At 39.4% G+C, this 21,546-nt stretch overlaps 1 protein-coding gene across 2 annotated transcripts in view; it reads right to left on the reverse strand.

Annotated features, from left to right (window-relative positions):
* Positions 1-21,546, reverse strand: part of helz (helicase with zinc finger) — a 30,663-nt gene that overhangs the window by 7,159 nt on the left and 1,958 nt on the right. Inside the window, exons 2-25 of one of the 2 annotated variants that reach the window (XM_058072790.1) lie at positions 19,264-19,494; positions 18,527-18,563; positions 17,603-17,727; positions 16,659-16,715; positions 16,316-16,367; positions 16,042-16,117; positions 14,766-14,964; positions 14,286-14,393; positions 14,023-14,164; positions 13,548-13,700; positions 13,204-13,474; positions 12,235-12,361; positions 11,910-12,122; positions 11,537-11,676; positions 10,863-11,042; positions 9,302-9,403; positions 8,688-8,866; positions 5,908-6,026; positions 5,180-5,325; positions 4,720-4,867; positions 3,428-3,611; positions 2,601-2,829; positions 1,716-1,986; positions 104-149 (exon numbers count right to left, since the gene is read on the reverse strand). In XM_058072790.1, coding sequence (XP_057928773.1) covers positions 104-149; positions 1,716-1,986; positions 2,601-2,829; positions 3,428-3,611; positions 4,720-4,867; positions 5,180-5,325; positions 5,908-6,026; positions 8,688-8,866; positions 9,302-9,403; positions 10,863-11,042; positions 11,537-11,676; positions 11,910-12,122; positions 12,235-12,361; positions 13,204-13,474; positions 13,548-13,700; positions 14,023-14,164; positions 14,286-14,393; positions 14,766-14,964; positions 16,042-16,117; positions 16,316-16,367; positions 16,659-16,715; positions 17,603-17,727; positions 18,527-18,563; positions 19,264-19,476 — 3,517 coding nt within the window. In that variant the 5' untranslated portion in view covers positions 19,477-19,494. The remainder of the gene's footprint in view (positions 1-103; positions 150-1,715; positions 1,987-2,600; positions 2,830-3,427; positions 3,612-4,719; positions 4,868-5,179; positions 5,326-5,907; positions 6,027-8,687; positions 8,867-9,301; positions 9,404-10,862; positions 11,043-11,536; positions 11,677-11,909; positions 12,123-12,234; positions 12,362-13,203; positions 13,475-13,547; positions 13,701-14,022; positions 14,165-14,285; positions 14,394-14,765; positions 14,965-16,041; positions 16,118-16,315; positions 16,368-16,658; positions 16,716-17,602; positions 17,728-18,526; positions 18,564-19,263; positions 19,495-21,546) is intronic. The other variant, XM_058072801.1, reaches the window with a different exon arrangement.

A 21,546-nucleotide genomic window follows, 5' to 3' on the forward strand; every position in this document is an offset into this window, starting at 1 on the left:
AGAGGTTTATTAATGTTTTGGTATTACGGGGTGGGTGGTTAGCATAAAAACATCAATTAAAATGAATTCACTGTAAACATAATGAGTCAAAATGAGCACTCACCATATCCTTCAGATGGAAGGTGCTCTGTATGGTTTGCATGTTTTCCCTGCAAGATTTTGAAAGATCATTTGTTAAAGCTTGGTTGGGTTGTCCTGTGTGGCAGTTGGAAAAATATATATAGATATGTGCTGGAAAAAATACAGAGGGGGCCTGTTTGACCGACTACATATGTCACTATTGTTATAGGAACAGCATTTCATTACTAATACGGCGGTTGGAGAGAAAGCAGGCGGCAGAGCAAGATAAATGAATAAACAAAAGATGCCGTCCTCGGCTCCTGTAAAACTATCAAATCAAATTTGAGCTGAGGTCGAGTCAGACCATATGACCACACAGCGACGCTTCAAGTATCCAGATTAGGGTTGGGTGATATTTCATTGATTTTGATATTTCATAGACATTCTCCACACTGAACATACTGCTGTGACCGTCCTTCAAAATAAGAGCGCCAAATACACAAATAGATTAGACATGGCATCATACTTTCCAGCTACTGTATGTATGTATCAGTTTTAGCTTTAAGGGTGAAAATGTGTGCGGTGTATTAAATATGCATAAATGTTTCCAAATAAAGCATGATTAATTATGCAAGAGGTTTTTTGGTACTTTTATTATTTTTACTCTTAAAAGCATCATTAAGTCTATGCCAGAGATTAGGAGGCTGATCTACAAGAACATCATACATAGGCTAGTATAGTTTAACATACTGTATTACATTTGTACTGCACTATTGGTATGTTATTATTTTACTTGTAAATACGGCAAAAACGATGGGATGACCTTTTAAGCAACCATGATCATAGACGCTGAATGCATCATGCAATCAAGGATAAAATTATTAGATCACTTTGCTTCTTAAGTCTCTTGTTCTTTTTAATGCTCGGTACAACTAAAGGTACCCGTGTTTGGATAAATATGATGATGAGAACAAAATAGCTCATAAGAGTAAAATTTTTGGTTATGATCAAGAAAATCACGCAGGTTGTAGATATCTCTTAAACTCTTACGAGCTATTTTTGTTATTATATTTGTCCAAACCAATGTACTTTTAGTTGTACCAGGCATTAAAATGGATGGATAAACTGAAGAAACAAGGGTGGTCTAATACATTTTTCCATGAGTGTATGTTTGATGTGTGACTTTCAGAGCCTAATTGCGTGTGTGCGTGTTTGTCTCCCTAAAGCCAGCTGATGCTGGAGCTAAGGCTCATTAGGCCCAGTGGGTGACGGCAGCAGGTTGGCAGCTGTAGTGGCTTTGTTAACCTTTACCTCAGGGCAGACAGGGGGGACGAATAAGACACATGCTTCAGCCTCTGTTAAACAAATACTTGTTTTTCTCGCGCTAATATGAATGACCCTGGTTAGGGTTTGTGCCAGTGAGTGAAAGTGTTTTCTTATGTTACCTGTGTTTTAAAACAGATCACAGTTTATATACAACAATCAATTTCCTTTTTCCATAGCGGCAACTCGGCAGTGCTTTTTTGTTTTATGCATCTCTGCTACAGTCCTCCAGTTGTGTTTGTATACATGTGTACATGGAATCGCAAATGCAGTATGCAACACGTCTTTCTTTAGAAAAACTATGAGTGACCCACTCCAAAAGTAAACCTTACCTTAGGGGGTGACTGTTGCTGTTGTACCTGCTTTGCAGGGGTAGTCTGCACATGCTGCGGATGGTGGTGGTGGGGATGCAGTGCCTGTGAAGACGATTGGTGGCCTTGCATTGGCCTGAGGGCGCGAGGGATAAATTCTGGAGCCAGCGGGTTGAGAACATAGGTCTTCTTTAGCTCCAGGGCTTCTAGCTGAGACTTAATCTGCTCGAAGGTGATGCCATGGAGGCTTGCATTTTCATGGCAGATGGAAATAAAATGCTCCCAGAACTTTCTGAAAATGAAGAGAAGAAAACAATCTTCTTAAGTACTTTTCACAATTAAGTATCAAATGGTAGTAGACTCCCTTGCTTCTTCTGGACTGCATTGCTTGTTGAAAATGTAGTTATACAGTAATACCTTGTTTATTTCAGTTAATTGGTTCCAAACTTGACCGTATCAGGTACATTTCTGTGAAGTAGAATTCCTTATTTTGAAATTGGAATATTTTCTCAAGACAGAAAACCTGTTAACAACATTCTAAATACACTTGACATTATTGGAACCTTCTAGGCATGAATGCTTTGTTTTATTTGGATTACAGCTACAACAGTAGCCCATGTTACTATTCTGATTATTATATTATGATTGTCTTTATTAATTTTTGTTACTAAAGCTGAGCTGACTGAAATGTTTTTGTTTTCATCAACTAAAATGTTTCAAATTAAAAAAAAACTATCAGATACAGAACTGACAGAAGCATTTTAGTCGAAACAACAGACAAATCTAAAATGGCTACTAAAAACAAAAAAGTAGAATTCCCTACTTTTCAAACAAATAACATAACAGGAATATCCATTCACGATACTGTACCAAAACCTTCCACGGAAAAAAAGTGCTAATATTTACCTGCAGCGTCCAACAGAGCACAGTGCAATTGGGTCTCCCACAACTGCAACCAGTGACTGAGCTCTTGTGATGGCTGTGTTCAGCAGCTTGTAGTTGGACAAAAATCCATAGTCCAGGTCCTCTGTGGAGTCCTCCACCAGCTGCTCTTTCCTCTTGATGGCCGTCTGCTTATGCTTGCAGGTATGCCGTGTCCGCACAGTGCTCAGGAACAGGACTCGGAACTGCTTACCTACAAAATGTGATTCGGTTGGGTATCTCAGATATCCCTCATCATCTGCTTTAAGATATATCATAAACATTGAACCCATTAAATGTATAACAACAGGGCAACATGGTGACCTAGTTGTTGGCATGTTGGCCTCACAGTCAGGTGGTCAGCTGAGAATGGAAAATTAAATGAATGAATAAATGAAGATAGAAGGGGTAGTGGTTATCAAATCTATGGCTCTGGAGGCTGCTGATAGGTCAAAAACAAAATCCTACCTGCATGACAATCACATTTTTGTCCTTCCCCAAAATGCTGCATTGAAGGGGTAAGATCTCCAAATGTATGGAAGACGTACGGCGCATGATACACATAGAAGTTCCCAAGTGGGACTTAGTCAATTTGCCAAAACCAGCACACGTTGACCATATGGATGATGCACAAGGACGTACAAAGTGTGCAAGTTTGTCTTGAAACACCAACAAACATACCTAGCAAGTGTCGCATGTGCCTGTATGACGAGTAGCAACCTATACACAACGCGACTTATAGTCCGGAAAATACGATGTGCGCAGAAGCTCACATTTAATACAAAATAATTTTGGTAGAAGATTTTTCTCACCTTGGACATTGAGTACTCTTTCCACGCTGACCTCATACATTCTCTTCTTTCTGAGCTCAGCACGAATGCGAAAGACTTGATCGGAATATGGCGAAACCACTCCAATGCTGCCCTCGTCCAGCTTGCCCCAAGCCACCGGCCACTTCTTGCGCAATTCCTCTACTCGCTCCACAATCTCAAACACCTGTGGAACAAAAAAAGAACAAAATCTGTGATTGTAGAGATTGCAACCAAGTACCAGACAAATTGTCTACATAAAAAAAAATGGCTGCAACAATGGTGGTAATTTCAAAGTCGAAAGGAGAATATATGTGGCAAATGCTACCCAAGGACTCATCAAAGGTCATAAAATAGCCAACGGTCTAAATGTGAAAGTGGATCTGTTGTAAAGCCTCCAAGGCGACAGGTGTTCTCGTGAAAACCACAACTATCATTGTGGGCTGTACTAGCTTTAATACATGTATTTTTATAATCTTTAAACATTAAATAATATTATCGGGAGTCCTTAAGGATTAACGAAATAATTTATTGCACTTTGAACTAAGCCTACAAAAGACACCACAGTTTTCTGAAAATGTCAACTGACACACACTGCCCGTGGTAGTGTCAGTGTGGTAATTTATGTATATATTATATATATATTTAATGTGTTGACAAAGGGATCAATGGTCAATCCAAATGAGACAAACCAGATGCAGTGAATCATGCATCATGTGGTGACAAATGTCTTATATGATACTGGTTTCATGTTTAATTATAGTTATCCTAACTCTATGGGAGCTTTACCTTCATTAGCAACATGAAACATACTAAACCTGATAAAAAAATGTCCTGGATGTATTGCACCAAATGTTGACGACATATATACTGTTGCTGTCCAATGAATACCTGAATATGCCCCACTGCTGTTTTTAAGGACACACCATGAAAGATTTGGACAGCTTAAAGAGAACCTATTATACTTTTTCACCTTTGCTGACCTATAAATGTTGTTAAGATGTTGTATTCACACGTTAAACAATGCCAAAGCATCAGGTAATGTTTGCAAATTTGCAAGTGAAGTATTGAATGGCTCTGCACGCTCTGCTACTGACATCAATACAATCAGGACTTCCTTGTATGGGGCTGCAATTTGCCTGCACTCAGTAAACGCGGACCTACGTATCTGGAAGTCCTCAGGAGTGCTTGGGAGTCTGACCAATCACAGTGGAGTGTGCGCACCTAGAGGAGGGCTGGGGGTGGAGTAAATTAAACAGACCGTTTGGTCTACTTCTACATGCATTCTACAGTACCTCAGCGTTGTTGTAGTAGGCAGTGCTGTTCTTCTCCTGGACATCTTCTCCTCGAGCGGTGAAGAAGGTGAGCGGGTAGAAGTCCTTATGAGAAGGCTGTTTTCCACTTGCCATCAACTTCCCATCATAAAACAACTCTGATGTGTAGCTGTAGTAGGAGAGGTAATAGAAAGACAATCTTGATTTAATCTAAAAATTAAATTCTACATCCCTTTAAAATACATTTCACATTAGTTGCTATGCTGAAAAATGTGTGTTGCATATGTGCACTTGTATGAGTGTATTTGGATGCGTGTTTTGTATGTAGGCCTGGGAAAGTTTCTCCATCCAGCACACACAATTGGTGCCTCAGTACAGAGGATGTCATCGCGATAACAGTACTTGGAGATTATTCAGCATTTCCCCACTTCTACAGTCAACGTCTGGGCACAAGGCCAACGAGCTGAGCGCTCACACCTACTTGATGATTGCTTCATGGGAGCGGTAATTCTCGCACAGAAGGATGCGGCATGGGAACTCAGAAGGATAATGCTCGTACAGTCGGTCTAACAAGGACACGTGCAGGTTTCGCTCTCGGGCAAACTCGCTGTACACAAATGGGCTGAGCTGCAAATCAAAAAAGGGGGAGAACAACCAGGTAAAAAAAACACCTTGGTCACTTTTTCCTTCCTGTATAATGCAGTAATAAAGTTAAAGCTACTATGCAGAAAATCTGAACATACAGCAATGCAGTGACTGAGTGAGGGACAGATGGATACACACATGCATGGTTTTAAATCCGCTTTTCTTTGTTCCAAAAGTTAGTGTGTACGGGTAATTAAAACAATTTTGCCACAAGGACTTTTGCAGAAGCTTCATAAACTACCTACTGGTAATCCTCAGAGCTGTCTAGAAAGCGGGCGATGAGGAAATAAGATTTTAAATCCATCTGTTGTCTTGGAAAGCTTAACTGACACCATGACTTCATATACTATCTGTGGGAAAGCTGCTCTCTAGAACGACCTAACACTGGCTGTTCTCCAATGATTAGAAACAAATGTCAAGGTTGATTGTCTGTTGCCAGCACAGAATATCTCACTCAAACATATGATTAGTTATTACAAGTTATTACAGGTTACAAGTTATTACAGGTTGCAAATGTAAAGAACTATTCAAGTTATGGCAGTAAGGACATTTCTTGGCGCTTACCTGCATATGGTCTCCAGCCAACACAATGCGGGTGGTATTGCTCGCTAAGGCAAAAGGCATGATAGTCTCACACTCCATGGCCTGAGCAGCTTCATCCAACAAAATATGAGTGAACAGGCCTGGATAGAAATTATAAACAACAGTTACATTGAAGCATGTGTACAATTTTAAGCTGAGAAATATTGGTTGTCATATGCATAGATGAATAAAACTGTTTTCAGCTTGGATTTGAACATTGCCAGAGTTGAGGATTGTCGCACATCTTCTGGAAGACTGTTCTGGATTTTTGGTACCATAAAACTAAAATGCAGCCTCACCGTGTTTGTCTTAAGTCTGGGCACACACAGGGGACCGCCTGAGCCTCTCAGAGCTCGAGATGGTTTATGTGGCTCTACCATGTCAATGCACTTTGGCGCAAGACCATGAGGAGACTTGAACAAAGGCGGAGCTGATTTAAAGTCTATTCTCTGAGTGACAGGAAACCAGTGCAGAGACCCGACTACTCGACTAATATGGATGTATTTCCTGGTTTTTGTCAGGACTCGAGAAGCAGCATTCTGGATGTACCGCAACTGTTTTACAACTTATTTTGTGAGCCCTGAGAAAAGCCTGTTACAGTAGCCTAGCTTGCTGGAGAGAAAGCTGATGTTGAATTTAATAAATTAGAATTTAATAGATTAAAATCTAGAATTTTCTAGATTTCTCGTTTATAAAACTTGCTCATACACAAAACAGGGCTTGAAAGTTGCATACGCAACTTCATTCGCAAAGGTTGTGATTTATATAAATACTTAGCGTGAGAATGTGCGCACACGCACCTTTTGGAGACATGGCAAAAAGGCAACACACATTTGAAGTGGTGAAGTGAAATCATATGGTAGAAAGAAACATGGAATGGAAGCCAATAAAGATTTATCCATCATTGCATGAAAATATCATACCATTATTGACTAAAAGAAAATGTTCCACCTGGGATAGTGAAGCCAGCTTTGAAGATGATTTTGCAATCGGAGGTCACAATTACGTGTAATGATACATAACCGCTATCTGTCACTGGGATGATAATAATGTTGGAATAGGACAACAGCAGAAGGGATAATAAGCGAAGGCAGCAATGGTCAACCAGAGGATAAAATGATGCAGTATCACTTTGGGGAAAGATGGCTACTAAATAATAAATGGCAATTCCTTCTCTTCACACACCGTGCCAGGCTTTCTTCAGTTTACAGCTTTTTGGAGCATTAAATCCTTATTGAACTCATACTTTTGTGGTGTGGCTTTTAACAAAGGTTAACCTGGGCATTGTGTGTGTTTATTTACTTATTTTGTTTATTGTCTTTGATTAGTGTCATTACATTGCACTGTTTTTACTTTTACTTTTAGCTGTACAACTTATTACGCATGTGTTTTTGTGTTACAACATATACACATCATGGTGTTCAAATTGCTGTGTTCACATTTTCTGTCTCTTTTTTTACATAGTTTTCCTTGTCTTTTGTTGCATTTCTGCTTTTTCTAGCCTCTTCAATCTTCCAGTGTCTTCAAACACCCGCTTCCTTCTTAGTCCTCTGCGTAGGTGACGTAAACGATTCCTCGAGGCAGAAAAAACTATGATTTTTTGTAATAGAGGCATTCGAATTATCTGAATAATCATCGCAGGCCTATTTTCTTGTATATCCTAACAAATGGTGCTTCAGAAATACTGAGGTGTCAAAACACGGTTAGAATAAAATACTTGGAAATATAAAACAGCCCGACAATCGTTTTGGGGTGCCATAATTTAGACGATTTGGAATTGCAACATGGTAAGTCCCCCTAGCACCCATTGCCTCTGTTCTTAACGATTTACACCACCATCAAACAACAGGCGAGCTCTTCAACCGGAACGTGAGAAATAGGCTAATGATGTAAAGTGCATCAAGAAAGGCAGATGGTCTAACCATGCAACAAAGCCCTCTTTAGTGACATTATGTGCTAGTCATTTGCCCCCACCGACATCGTGGTTCGCTTACATTGTCTTTTACACTACTTAAATGACTTTCATCACACACTGAATAAAGGCCCCTGTCAAGAGAGGATCACAGAGTTTATGGGGCCTACTCGTAAGTGAATGATCAGAATCAAAGAGCTTGTTCTTTATCAGACAGCCATAGGATACAATATCAATCTGTGTTGGACAACACCAAACTGTACAGTTTGATAATAGTTTAGGACTGCAACATCAGTCCACATCAACTGTACTTTTTCTATTTAGCAGACATCAATTAATGTAGCGTGACTGACCTTGGCCAATGTCAAGTACTTCACTGAGCAAAAGATAAGATGTTGATGCATTTAGGCACTTAACATGAGCACATTGCTCTCGTGGATTCCATAAAGAAAATGGAAAATTCCTTTGAATTCATCCCTAGATACTGTCTTGCAAAAAGCAGACCCTATGAGATGTTTCATGAATAATTTTAGTTTCAAGTTGAAAATTAAATTAATATCTTAAAGATAATGCTGTGTATTCATTTTTCCATCAAAGATGGGTAAACATTAATATGCTGCCACTACATCACTTTGCTACTCAAACACCATTAGTCAGGTCCTTCACTTGTTTACTACCTCTTATGTAGGACATGCTCTATAATGTACTCTCAAGAGACGTTGGAAAACACAATGCTGGGACCTCCCAAGAAAAGTGAAAACAAATGTAAGTTCCACTGTACTTTGTCATGTTGTGTTTGTGACAGGACAGAGCCTTGGTTTTATTATGAATACCATGAAACATGTCTCACCAGGTTCCAAGTCAAGTTGGCAGAGGTACTGGGAAGTGCTGAGGGTGGCCACAACCACACGGTGCCTGAGGATGTCATCCCTTGTGGGCATTTGAAAAGTGACCTGTGTGCTGGAGATGAGACAGTACTGCTGGACCACTGGGTGGACCGTCTTCACCCAGCGGTTCCGAAAATATACCCTGTAGAAAGAGAGATAAAAAAAACCTTATGTTTGAAACCACAACTTGCCAACTTGGGGATCGCCAATTATGTACTAATATATTTTACCCTTAAACTTTTTATATTAGGGGTGTTAAGACACCCAACTCATGAGACAAGACGGTGAATGATATTGGGTCAATGAGACATGTCAAAAGCACAAGATGATGACCATTGAATGCCTTCGGAAACGAGAAAATGAAGGAGAATTAGATCGGCATAAGCACTAACATTGTACCCAGCGGACGTGACAACTTGACTCCATTAAAGGAGCCCCACTCTGGCTGATTGTGAATAGAAGTATCTCTCCCACCTACAACACTGCCAAGGGTCTAACCAGTATAGTATGTACCAGTATAGATTCTTTCGATGATAAGAAAATGTAGCATCAAAACATCAGTAGCACGCTTCCATACCTGAGAGGTCTGGCATGTGGATTGCCTGCTTCAACATAAGGATGAAGGTAGTCCTTAATGTAAAGGTCAGCTGCACTGTTTGAGTGGGTGCAGATCAAAACCCTGTAGAGACAAAAGACATGCCAGAAACAAATCATGCTCATGCAACTAGGTGCAAATCAACAACAGTACATATGTAGTAGCTGTATATGTAAACATAGTAAACATGGGCTCCCCTCTGCTGCTGCTGCTTTTTTTTTAGCTTTTTGCATTGCTAGAATAGAGGATTTTCTGGTGGTGGGCAACATGGGAGTGCCGCCGCTGTGTCGTACTGTTGCTGTGTTTGAAATGTTTTGAATTATGACAATTTTTATGACTTCACTTATTTAATGGTGAAATGTGAGCGATCACACGCGCTGGAGTAGATAGGTTTAGCCTGTGATGAGCTGTTGTAATCAATTTGATCGGTATTGATATATCGCCCGATTTCAGTCCTGGATGATTCAGCGAATAAAACCCTGACCCGAGTATGCCTACTTAGATCAAATTAAACATATTTAAAATCTTTGTGACAAAAAAATCACAACTTTAAAAATGTACATTTACTCAGGTGCAGTATTAAAAAAAAAATTAAACCAACATTGTTTGCACCTGACTTGACTACATTAGGTGTCAGCCATTTTAATAGTAATTTGAGTCACTAAACAAGAATGGTTTCGTCTGCTTGTCCGGTCTTTTAAGGCATCTATAATTCATATTACATATTGAATATGACATGTATTCGGGATTAAATAAAAAAATAAATTTTGCATTCATACACTTTTCTTCTTGTTCCGGTGGCATATAGGCAACCTGCTGTCAGATACAGTATTAAACTAAACATTCAGTAAGGCATTTCATTCATTTTTCATGCAGAATAGAGAATCATTGTGCAATGTACTTGTGTTGTATACATTTCCATCAGATGAAACTGCAGAATTCCCTCGGTTATCTGTACACAGTTCTACTAATGATGAAAAATGCCAATAGGAAGGGATTATTTTGCAAAGTTTCATAATGATGAACCGAGAATGTACAATGACCACAATTAGTAATTCATGGACATGACTGAATTGTTTGAAATGGAAGCACATTCACCCACTAAACCTTGAGCAAATCGAAGCTCTAATCAACCCATCAACCCAACACTATCGGTTTTCTTAAACTTTAAATGTAAAACCCAAGGGCTCCAATGCCCTGCAGCTACAATTACACATTCTGCCCTACTGCCATCTCAATCATATCCTCTGACCTCTCTCTCACTCTCACTCCATATGATGCAAACATCAGGCCCCCTTTCAAATGACATTGTTCCATCAATTACACTCAAACATACTTAGAGCTCAGGGCATGGCTAATATTAGTGGAAGATGTCTTTAATTCCACATTATCTGCACTGTGCACATGAACAAAACATTGTTTTGGTGTGGGCTTGATTATTTATATCGGAGGATTTGTGACTGTAATTATGGTGTACACAAAGTATCATTGGCTAAAATGAGAGTGCAAATAAACAAGATACAAATGTATAAAAAAAACGGACCTGCTGTTGTCCTGGCGTAGGATGTGCTTGACAGCCTGTGCCAGGGTGAATGTCTTGCCAGTGCCATAGGGTCCAATGATGAGGACAGGGGGCAGGGGGACAGTTATTGGGGTTGTGATCGCGAGGATGGCCTCTTTCTGCTTGGCATTCAGACGAGGATCCAGCTGTTCATCCCACTGCCTGAGGGTGGAGGCAGGATGGGTCCAGTAATTATTCAATCAAGATTTGAATTTGAGACATTTTGAAAAAAAACTGCCTTTTAACTTGAGATGGATTTGAACACGAGTGACACAGCCATTATGTTAACGTTATTAGGAAATTCAGAAAGACAAAACAATATAAAGACAAACTATACAAGCATATACAAAATTGCAAATTCATCATAAAACTATGTGTTACATCAGAGTAGATAAATATCCTCAAAATGCTGATGATTGTGTTAGAAATGTCTGAACGACAGATAGTCATGAAAACAGCCACATTAGGCTACATATCCCTCATCTAAAAGACGAAAAGAGCTGGTAGAATTTTAGGCTGAGCATTTCATAAACTGATGTTGCCAGCCACACTGGTAGGTATGGTTTCATATTATAAATGATGTAAAAAAATTTTAAAAAGAAGTCAACGATAGGAATCAAAGTTGACTGATGAGTGTCTATTCATTTTACAATTACCTGTTGGGGCTCCAGGGGATGGTTGGGACAAAGCTAACATCAGGGAAAAGGATGCCATTGTCTTTGCCATCTTTGATGCGATCCAAGGCATAATGCATCTCACACAGTGGCAACCTGTTCAGCTGGAATTGGAGCTCCACCTGTTGTGGAGGCAAATATTAGTTGACAAAGCAGATACTGTATTTTGGTGAGCTGTTTGGCACACTAAACAAAGTTAATATGACTGCACCCGGAAAGTACTTTTACTGTAAATCAGCAAGACTCATCAGCAAGAAAATGTAATTGTTTCTTCAAGCTGCTTTAACTTGCAAGATACTACTATATGTATATCCAAATTACTTTCCCATGTTTCTGTGCCATACAAAGCCCAAACCTGGATTTTTCTGTCTGGTTGTAGTCCAAGTTCATCACAGCAGTCTTTACAGATCCTTAGGAAGATGTAATCCTTGGTCTTCTCTTCAATCACAGCCTCATAAACACGCTCTTTGACTCCTGGAGGTGGCTGGTTGCTGAGGCCCTCCCAGCCCAAAGGCAGGAAGAGGACCGAATGCACCTTGGTCATCACCAGTCGTCCTGCCAGTGTTTCCTGATGGGAGACAAATACTACTATATTGGACTGGACTAACAAGCAGAGAACCAAGTAAGAGAATAGCAGCACTACAATGGGAAATCCATGTCAAGATTCCAAAACTCCATACCTCAGACAGTGTTTTTGTGAGTTTAAAACGTGCAAAGAGTTGTCCATTCTGGGCATACTTAGCTCCCACAGAAATGCCAGTCAGCATGAAGCTGCTTACAAGCTGTAGGTTCACTCTGATGTTAAACCTGGGGTGCAAAAATAAACATGTCATTAGTATAATAATAATAATTTTAAAATATAGTGCAGACTTATAAATATACATTTTATTACAGAACATTAAGTTCAAAAGACAGACTGCTTCTTGTTACTATGCTCCAGGATTCTCCTGCTGAACTGTAATCACCCATGAAAAATGCTTCCAACATAAAGAAAAACTGAAGATTGATATGCACTTGATTTCAGAAATGCAGCATATTGAAAGAACAGTGTTAGTGATTTCACATTCCATTTGCATCACAGTGGGTTCAAGCAATAGGGCACCAGGGAGGTATCAATAAAAGCGGTCTGGTCATTCACATGGAAAAATTATTATTTTCCTCTATTGAGAAATCCCCTCAGACATGTTATTGAATGTTACCGGAAGCTAACTTGTATGAGACAAATATCAAATTCACAATGAAGAACAAGCCTGACACCTTGTGGTAGGTTGACAGCATATGAAATATTTGGTTTTAGGTTTTAGTAGCCGACTAGAAAACACTGATTATGACCACTTATACATTCAATATTTGAACAATGGTAAAGTTTCTCTTCCACTGAAATGATCAGATGAAAATGGCAGTTCTAATATTTATCTGTGTTTTTACACCGACTCAGTCTGCATGAACGCATTCTTGCGTGTGTTATGTCTTATTACCTTTATGATTGACTATTTTAGAAATATTTACAAAATCCCTGTGAACATTTACACCATTTTCACTCATCACTTGATGTCCAGCAAGCGTAGAGCTGGTGATGACCAGGAACCATTTGTGCCGCCATGTGAAACCCACAAAACAACAACAAAAAATAAACACCAATTACTCACTTGCTAACTTCCTTGAATTGTGCAATCTCCTCTATGTAGAGGAGATCATGCAACCGGGCCTGGTAGTTGTCTTTGGTCAGTGCCTTGTCCAGGACTGACTGGGTGAAGAGCTGGTCCGCCGACAGAGGGATTTGATAGCGGGAAAGGAGACTTCGCTCCAGATCAGACATGGTCTCATTGGGCGTGAACTCAACTATTGTCTTACAGGAAGAGTCCCAGCGTTTTGTGGTCATCAAGAGCTGCTGCTTGGCTGCCATAAGATGTTCCAAGTCTGCAAAGCAAACAAAAACATGTTGTATTTTTGTATTTTTCTCATTAATAAACAAGCTTCTTATTAGGCATACCTTCAATAGATGCAGCATCCACCATAATCCGCTGCATCAGAACTGGTTCTGAGCCAAAGTCAAAAACTATTGTCTGTCTGAAGGTGCCAAAAATCTCTGTGGTGAAGTCCACAGCGACCTTGTAGACACAATGGTCCATGCCATTGTCTGTTACTGTCAATAGATGATAAAATGGAGAGTTCAATGAGCAAAAAATTTAATTAACTTGTGATCCATTTCACAGAAATTAACATTGACAAAAATAGGACTACACTTCAATATATAACCGATAAATTAAATACTTTGGCTCCGTTGCAAACAACAAAGGGCCTATAATAGTATTTATAGTTGTATTTACAAAGTTACCAACGAGTTTACTATGCTCCAACTACAAGGAGGAATCAGTTTATAAATATTGACTCCTACTTCATGGATATTCACTTATCGTGACTGGGTCTGGAACCAATTAACCATGATAAACAAGGGATTGCTATACCTGCTGTTTCCTTTTGTGGAGTCCACTCTTGACAGCTAGCATGGACAATTTGTAGTTGCTCCCCAGCAGAGACCCCAGTGATGGAGAAGTGTGGTCTGTGGGCATCATAGAGCAAGGCTATGCGATATAGCTTTCTGGGAGGCTGAAAAAAGACACAGGTTAAAAAAATAAGATTCAATTTTATTCTGAACCGCATAAACATATTTTTATTTTAACTGTAGTATGTTGCATATAGATGATGGGTAGCTCATCTGTCGTCCTACCTTGCACAGCAATGAGAAGGTCCAAGAGTGAGATGATTTTTTGGTGGTGACGGTGACAGAGAGGCTTGAGCTGGTTTCAACATTCACGCCTTCTAAGCAGTCGCTTAGCTGAGAGAGAGAAAGACATACACCGGTGAATCATAAACAGTATTTACAGTATTCTGAAGTGTATGTACGAGTTCAGATATTTATGCACACTTGGAAATATAAGATTGTGCCACATATTGTATCAAGAACTCAATGCCATATGTGAATGAAGAGCAGAAGAGATATTTTATTTATTAGCATCTGTATAGTAATGGTGATGACCCTGTGGGTCATTGAATGGCACATTCACAACAATGTAAATAGTGTGCATATTAAAAGGTCGCTGTTGACTTAACACTCACCTGACACTATAGTGAGTATATGAGTATACTGCAGAGTAGGTCTTTTCTACCCTTTGAGCCACAACTGATTTTGTTCCACTAGGCCACTTACCACTTTCTCAGGGGAGAGAGAGTTCATCCACTTCTCTATTAATGTTTCCATGTAGTTTTCGGTGAAGTGTTTGCTCTCTTGCTGTTGCTTGAGACGGATGAGGCGTGACGCATAGCGCTTCTGCCATTCCATCAGCTCCTCCTGTGAGTGGGCTGATGTGCACTGGGCCCCATACCTGCACAGACCCTGCTCCAAGTACCTACAGGAGAAGCAAACAGTATGCTCAGCTGGTGCTGTTTTTATAAACAAGTTACAGGTGGCCCTCAGGTTACGAATGAGTTCTGTTCCTTAACTATGATGCAAGTCACTCACACTGGACACAGCACCCATGGAGGACGTAAAATATAGCATTAAAAAGATATTACAATACTTAAACCGTTATAGCAAAAGCAACTCCTTACTTTGATCCCTGTGGTTGTCTTACCTTCTTAAAATATTGTCCAAGGCTAGTCTGAAAGGATAACCTCCTCTTCTCCTGCCAGATCTCCTTGTAACAGCACACGGAATCTACGAACCCTCAAGCATTCACTGATCTTTATCCTTAATGATGGCCGCGACAGTCGAGCAGGTGAGACCAAAAGAGCATGAGCGTTTTTATGATGTTATTTTTCACTTTCATGGTGATGACTTTGCTTTCCTTTGGCACACTGCCGCTTGGGAGACATAATGAAGTGCAAAATGTAATTAATGTAGCCAATAAGCGATATTATTCTTTCACCACACGCTCAAGGAACAAACTACATTCTTGCCGTTTGCGGCGCATATTCTTCTGCCCCGTGTGCTGTAGTCTCATGTTTACTGACCAAAGTTGTCTAATTGATGAGCGCGCAGTTCCGAAATGTCGTAACAGAACATCGTAAATCAGGGACCACCTGTATTGTTTTGATTAAGATCATTGCCCATGGTATTGCCCACGAAGATATTTAGTCACGCAGGTGATATTCAAGTGGTATATCAAGTATGTCAATAAGCATCCTCGTCTATCCTTTTACTTTATCCTTGCATCTATTATGATTGATCCCATATATTACTCGTGCTTTTTTATGCTTAACACAAATCAAGTGTCTTAGGTCTGTGTGACTCAGCAAGACATAACATGTACACAACTAATAAGTAGCTCACAGGTGACAGTAGACAACAGCACAGTGGCATTCAAACACCAACAGACGAATGTGATTTTCATATATAGCATATATTTTATTCACATTACACACCGGATTGAGTTTAGATCGCAACGCACAACATTTAAATCCTCTGTGATATATTCTTTTATTACCTTTTACAGAGTGTGTACTCCTCACTACTGGTGACTCCTCGTGGGGGGGGCCTGAACTGCCAGCCATCCTGGACCTCTGAGAGTACACAAAGTCAAATGATCAATGTAACTCACGAGCCACAAGTTAATGTCATACCAGAAAGACTGGCTTTAGTCATCTTGTAACCCATACAGTATAGTACGTACATACAGTATAGGTTTATATGTGCAGTTTGGGTATCACTTGTAGTTTGAGAGATACAAAGAAACCAACTAATCATATATATTGTCTTACCCTCCTCCTGGTCATCTGTGTATTCCGGTGCCATCTCGCTCTTCTTTATAGCCTAAAATTCAAAAAGATGTGGGCAGGGTGAATAAATTTTTATTTTTGTGTCTAACTATTACAATAACTATTGTAATAACTATTACAATATCCAAACAAGCAGGTGGACCACTGGAATGACAAATGAGTACTAAATGCCTAACAACTACAAGACAAACTGAAGAAGACAATGATTACAACAAGGCCACTATGACCGCAAGCATTAAACAACTACAACTTACGGGGCCGAAAAGGCATGGATAAGTAAATATAATGAATATGACAGTGAAGTGTATGACCCAGTGGTACTGACCTCTATTTCCGTAAAGAGTATTTTTAATCGGGATATGTCTTTTGCAACAATGCCGTTCTGCAAAAGAAGATGGTGAGGGAAGTTGTAATATGAAGCATTTAAAATGCACAGGTGTTTGAGGGTGAGAAATCTCATTTTAAACAACAATAATTGCATATCAATAAAACACTATGAAATGAAGATTTTGACACTGGTATGACATCATTGTTGCCCAAAGACTTGCACAGATGCAAGTCACTGCTGAGATTCAAAGTGGAAAGTGCAACAAACTGCCATCTGACTCCTACAGCATACCGGCGTATTGACGTCTTGCCACACCACACTGGCTAGCTAATACAAAAAATGTATCAATACATCTTTTGTAGCAAATGAGTTGAAAGGACCAAAATATGGCAAAAAATATTGCCATAGGTGTTTTAATAGCTGCCTTTGTAGGCGGTGTACCATTTTGTGCAGTAATGAGGTGTCTCTTTATTGTTTTATATCTTTAGAACGCACAGAAAAGAGAAAGACGTGTCTCACATGAGGATTGTGGATGATTGGCAAAATTCCAAAATAGTGCAGTTTTCCTTTGAAGGGGACTCATTATGCTCATTTTTTGGCCCTTTGTATAGAATTGTGGACTCCTATAGAGCAGCTATACATGATAACCAGCCCACTAAGCTTTATAGTTCTTCCAGAATTTGCACCTATTCTGTTGTATTTCTTTGGCTTTCGTGGTTCCTGCGATAACTGTATTTGCACATATGTAAATGTGAATGATTTTGAACCTTTGCCATTCATCCATTTACAATACAAACTTAACATTGTCTTCAAAACTGGAATGGCAAGCGTTCAAGACCTTTGTTAATACCGTATGCATTGTATTGGCATCACACAAGTTAGCATGGTGTAATCTGGCTGGGTGCATATAATGTATAGAATTTGCCGTTTATTCAACATACCATTGGCTCTCCAAACAAGGCCTTAGAGAGGATGCTGGCCACTTCCTGCAGGCTGCCATCCAACTGCATGGAGCGCAAGCTGGCCTGGAGCGAACCGTCTCCCTTTGCCCTATCTTCTGCCAGGACTAGGTTAGCAAGAAGTAGAAGAAAATAGGAGATAAAACAATAGGAGATAATCTGAATCCAAATGTCTTCCCCTAAGAAGGAGCACTTTCATATTTTACATTTTGTAAATCAGTCCATGATATGCTAACATGTTATATTATCACAATGATTCCAGTTTTTTGTTGTACGTGACAAAGTTTATTATTACTTCTTCACAATTGCTCTGTTTTCCATTTTTGTTGTTTTTAAATTCTACAACTATCTTGACATTTTAGTCACAACAATGTGACCTTAATCCCTTATTTTAACATACATCTCACAACTTTTTCACCACCTATTTGTCCAAAAATGTCAACTTTATTTTTTTTTTATTACTAACAAAACTACATTTTCCTCATAGTCTTAAGACATTATGCTTGTAAACTTGTATGGCTATAATATAATCATAATGGCTATATCTACTTTATTCTCATAAAATAGCTGCCCCTTTTCAATTTTTATTGTTGCTTTTGTCAGTTTTCTTGTTTAATTGTAACATGTGTTAAGTGGCCGATTAAAAAAACTGCTAATGCCCTCCGGACGCACTTTGAGCAGAAGAAAAAAAAACTCAAATGTATCTGATTTTAATTGGATGGAGAGCTTGCCAAGTGTGTGATATAATGGTGGATTATGTAATTTTTTTGTTTTTTTTTTCCTTCATTTTTTTTCGTTTTCCCCCCATTTTGATTCATACTGAAATAACTTTAAGTGACAATTCCAAAAGATGAAAGCAGCAACACAAACATTTTACTGAAATATTTAACCTGATTAAATGCTTACCATGTTTGCAGTCTTGATCTGCATCATCATATTTTTTCTGTTGGGAGATTGAAATAGAGGGAAAAAATGGGAACACTAGCCACAAGAAATACACTTTAGACATACAGTCAAGGACAATTCATATAATACCTCACAATGGGCTGTATCTCACTATCATGAGATCACGTTCTACTTTTCATAATTGTGTAGCATCAATTTTTTTAGGAAAGAATACTGAAAAAAAATTACTACGTGGTTGCTGTGGATTTGGCATTTTCCATACTTTTTCCAGACTCTGTAAATAGATGTGTATCATTAGAGCTGCAACAATTCGTCTATTATCGAATAAATAAATTAAGGAAAAATGAACTATGGTAGGATTCAATTAATTGTTTTATTTCAAACTTTTGTGTTATAGGCAAAACAAGATACTCAAAACCATTAGCTTTGACTTTGGAAAAGAGTTAACATTTCTGCCTCTTCCCTAATATGTTGCGGACCAAACACTAACTGTGTGTGTGTCATTGTGATGTGGTCTGTCTATGGCCTAACCGATTGATGACTTGATTAATTGAAACAGGTTTTAGATTAATCGACTAAGAAGATAATCGTTAGTTGCAACCCTAGTATTATGTAAAAAAATATGAATTGTTTTGTTTTCATTAATCTGAATATGTATGCCATTATGTCATTATGTATGATCTTCAAATCTCACGTCTGTCTTGCGTGACAAAATGTTGGACGAGCAATGTACTCACCAGCTGAAGAAAGGCAGCGATGCGGTAAAGCAGGGCACGACTGTGGAGGTTTCCGGAAGGTGGGCTTGGCGAGGCAGGGGCGCCAGTGGACTGCACTTGGGGAGCAAGGACCGCCAAGGTGTTAGTGCTGTGGCTGACTACCGCCTCATACTCCCGCCTGACTAACGATCTGCTGGCTTCTTCACATGATTTCTCCGCTCTCCTGTCTGCCATGACTCAGGGACAAAACTTCTGGGGGGGAAAAAACACATCAAAAATGTTACATTCACTAAAATAAATGGATCCCCCAAATACATCTTTACAATCCCAAACATGCTTGCGAGCTTCAAAATGGCATCAATAAAAAGCCACTATTAGCCGTTCCATCTACAACACATGTGCATTTTACTGTATTGATGGCATTTTGAATGCACAGCGATATCATGACAAGAGCCTCGGGCCCATTGTTGTGTCATGCATTCACAAGCATCCCCTCCTCTTGTAGGGCACGATGATTTCCACATAAATCGCGGCGTTCGCCAATAAAAACGGATCTTGTGTAAATTGACATGATGTGAACACTGTCATCCTGAGGAGAAGGAACGTTTGTGTGGAGAAGTCTTTCCCCACCGGCCCGCCCAATTGTCACTAGCCCACGCCCTCCCGAACTCAAAATGTCGAAACTGTGACCTGAAGCACCAGCTAAGTTGGCAAAAATACTTCAAAAGGCCTCTCTTACGAGCGTGAATGGAAGCTAGCGGGGTTATCTTAGTTTCGCTGCTGTGTGTGCGGTTCTCAGGCTGTACGCCTCAACGTGTAGTTTTTTACCGCTTGTTAATGCAAATGAGCATTTTACAATGCCAACTGACGTACGTACAGGTTCTGAGTGAAATAAGGACAAGAGGCATGCTTACTCTTGCTCCCAGATCATTCACATTCTCCACGAACATAGTTCCAGCCTTTAGAATAATAGTGCTGTGGGCCACATACTGTCTAATTGTGTAAAGAGAATAATGGTGCCATGTTTGGGATGCTTTGGTCCTGTCTATACGGTATTTGAGGCAAAAGGTGGTCACAACAGATGAGATATGGACCCTTCTGGACCACTCACAATACAGTTAAACTGCGCATATTTCAGTGACGGACACATTTATGCAATTATTATGCAATTATGATGCATCAGCATCTTCTTGATATGATAGATAGATGCTCACTAACACAGATTTGTGAACAATATTTCAGAGAGATAGGCCTTTTGTGTACATACAAAAAGTTTGACATCTTTGAGTCAAGCTCATGAAAATTGGGAGGGAAAAACAAGTGTTGCATTTCTATTGTTATTGAGTGTATTTCAACTTCACTTTTAAAAAACTGACATTTTTATGGCCCTCTCAATGGTTTACTCGCGGGTGGTGTCAGAAAGTAACGCCCGCGTATAGCAGTGAATCTTCTTTATAATCATGTAGTAAAAAGGGTGTTTGACTTCCCCCCATTCCATTTTCCATTAATTTTAGATTCATCCATTTGACACAAGGAAGTGGTCATTTTTTCCACAATTTTCGTTCCAGTGCAATGTGGATAGTCCTGCAAAAAAGATTACAAGTTGTGATAAAAAGGATATGTGTGACCTCCTTTGCACTAACTCAGATAAGGAGGGTACACCATGACATGCTGGAAAACACTGGGGCCCACACATTCTCACCCTTGAACCAAAGCCTAGTACAAAAGTTGTGCTGTACTTCTGCTTCACTTTGAGGTGGAAGTCGCTAAGGAGTCACTTTACACCAGGCCGTTTTCAGTTGACAAAAACACATCATTTCGGGTGTTTGTTTATGTGCCAGCTGTGGTTAGGTGAATCTCTAAGGGTTTTGATTACCAGGAAAGCTGTGTTCAATCTGAGCATGTGCAACTACATTCCAGTCAAGATAAGGAATGCTGGCGTTTGTACTTCACACTCCAGTAAATTAGGGCTGCAGCTATAAAATATTTTAGTAATCGAGTATTCTAGTGAAATTTTTGTCGATTGATCGAGTACTCGGAAAAAACATTGTTGCCTGCCTAAAGAGCAAAAAAGTCAATATCATATATGTCAATATATATACTGCCCCCCCAAAAATATTTGGTGGCGCAAACAAATATTTATAAAGAAATATGTCATGCCAGTATGACATTTGACAACATACGCATTACTGGACAAAGGTTTTCAACATCTTAACAATTATTGGTATATGCACAATTTGGTTGGTCTGAACTCTTTCAAATATAAAAATTATATTTTTACATTTCATTACTATGAAAGTAGCC

Source organism: Doryrhamphus excisus, chromosome 1 (assembly GCF_030265055.1).
Source record: "Doryrhamphus excisus isolate RoL2022-K1 chromosome 1, RoL_Dexc_1.0, whole genome shotgun sequence".
In the NCBI taxonomy this organism is placed as follows: Eukaryota; Metazoa; Chordata; class Actinopteri; order Syngnathiformes; family Syngnathidae; genus Doryrhamphus; species Doryrhamphus excisus.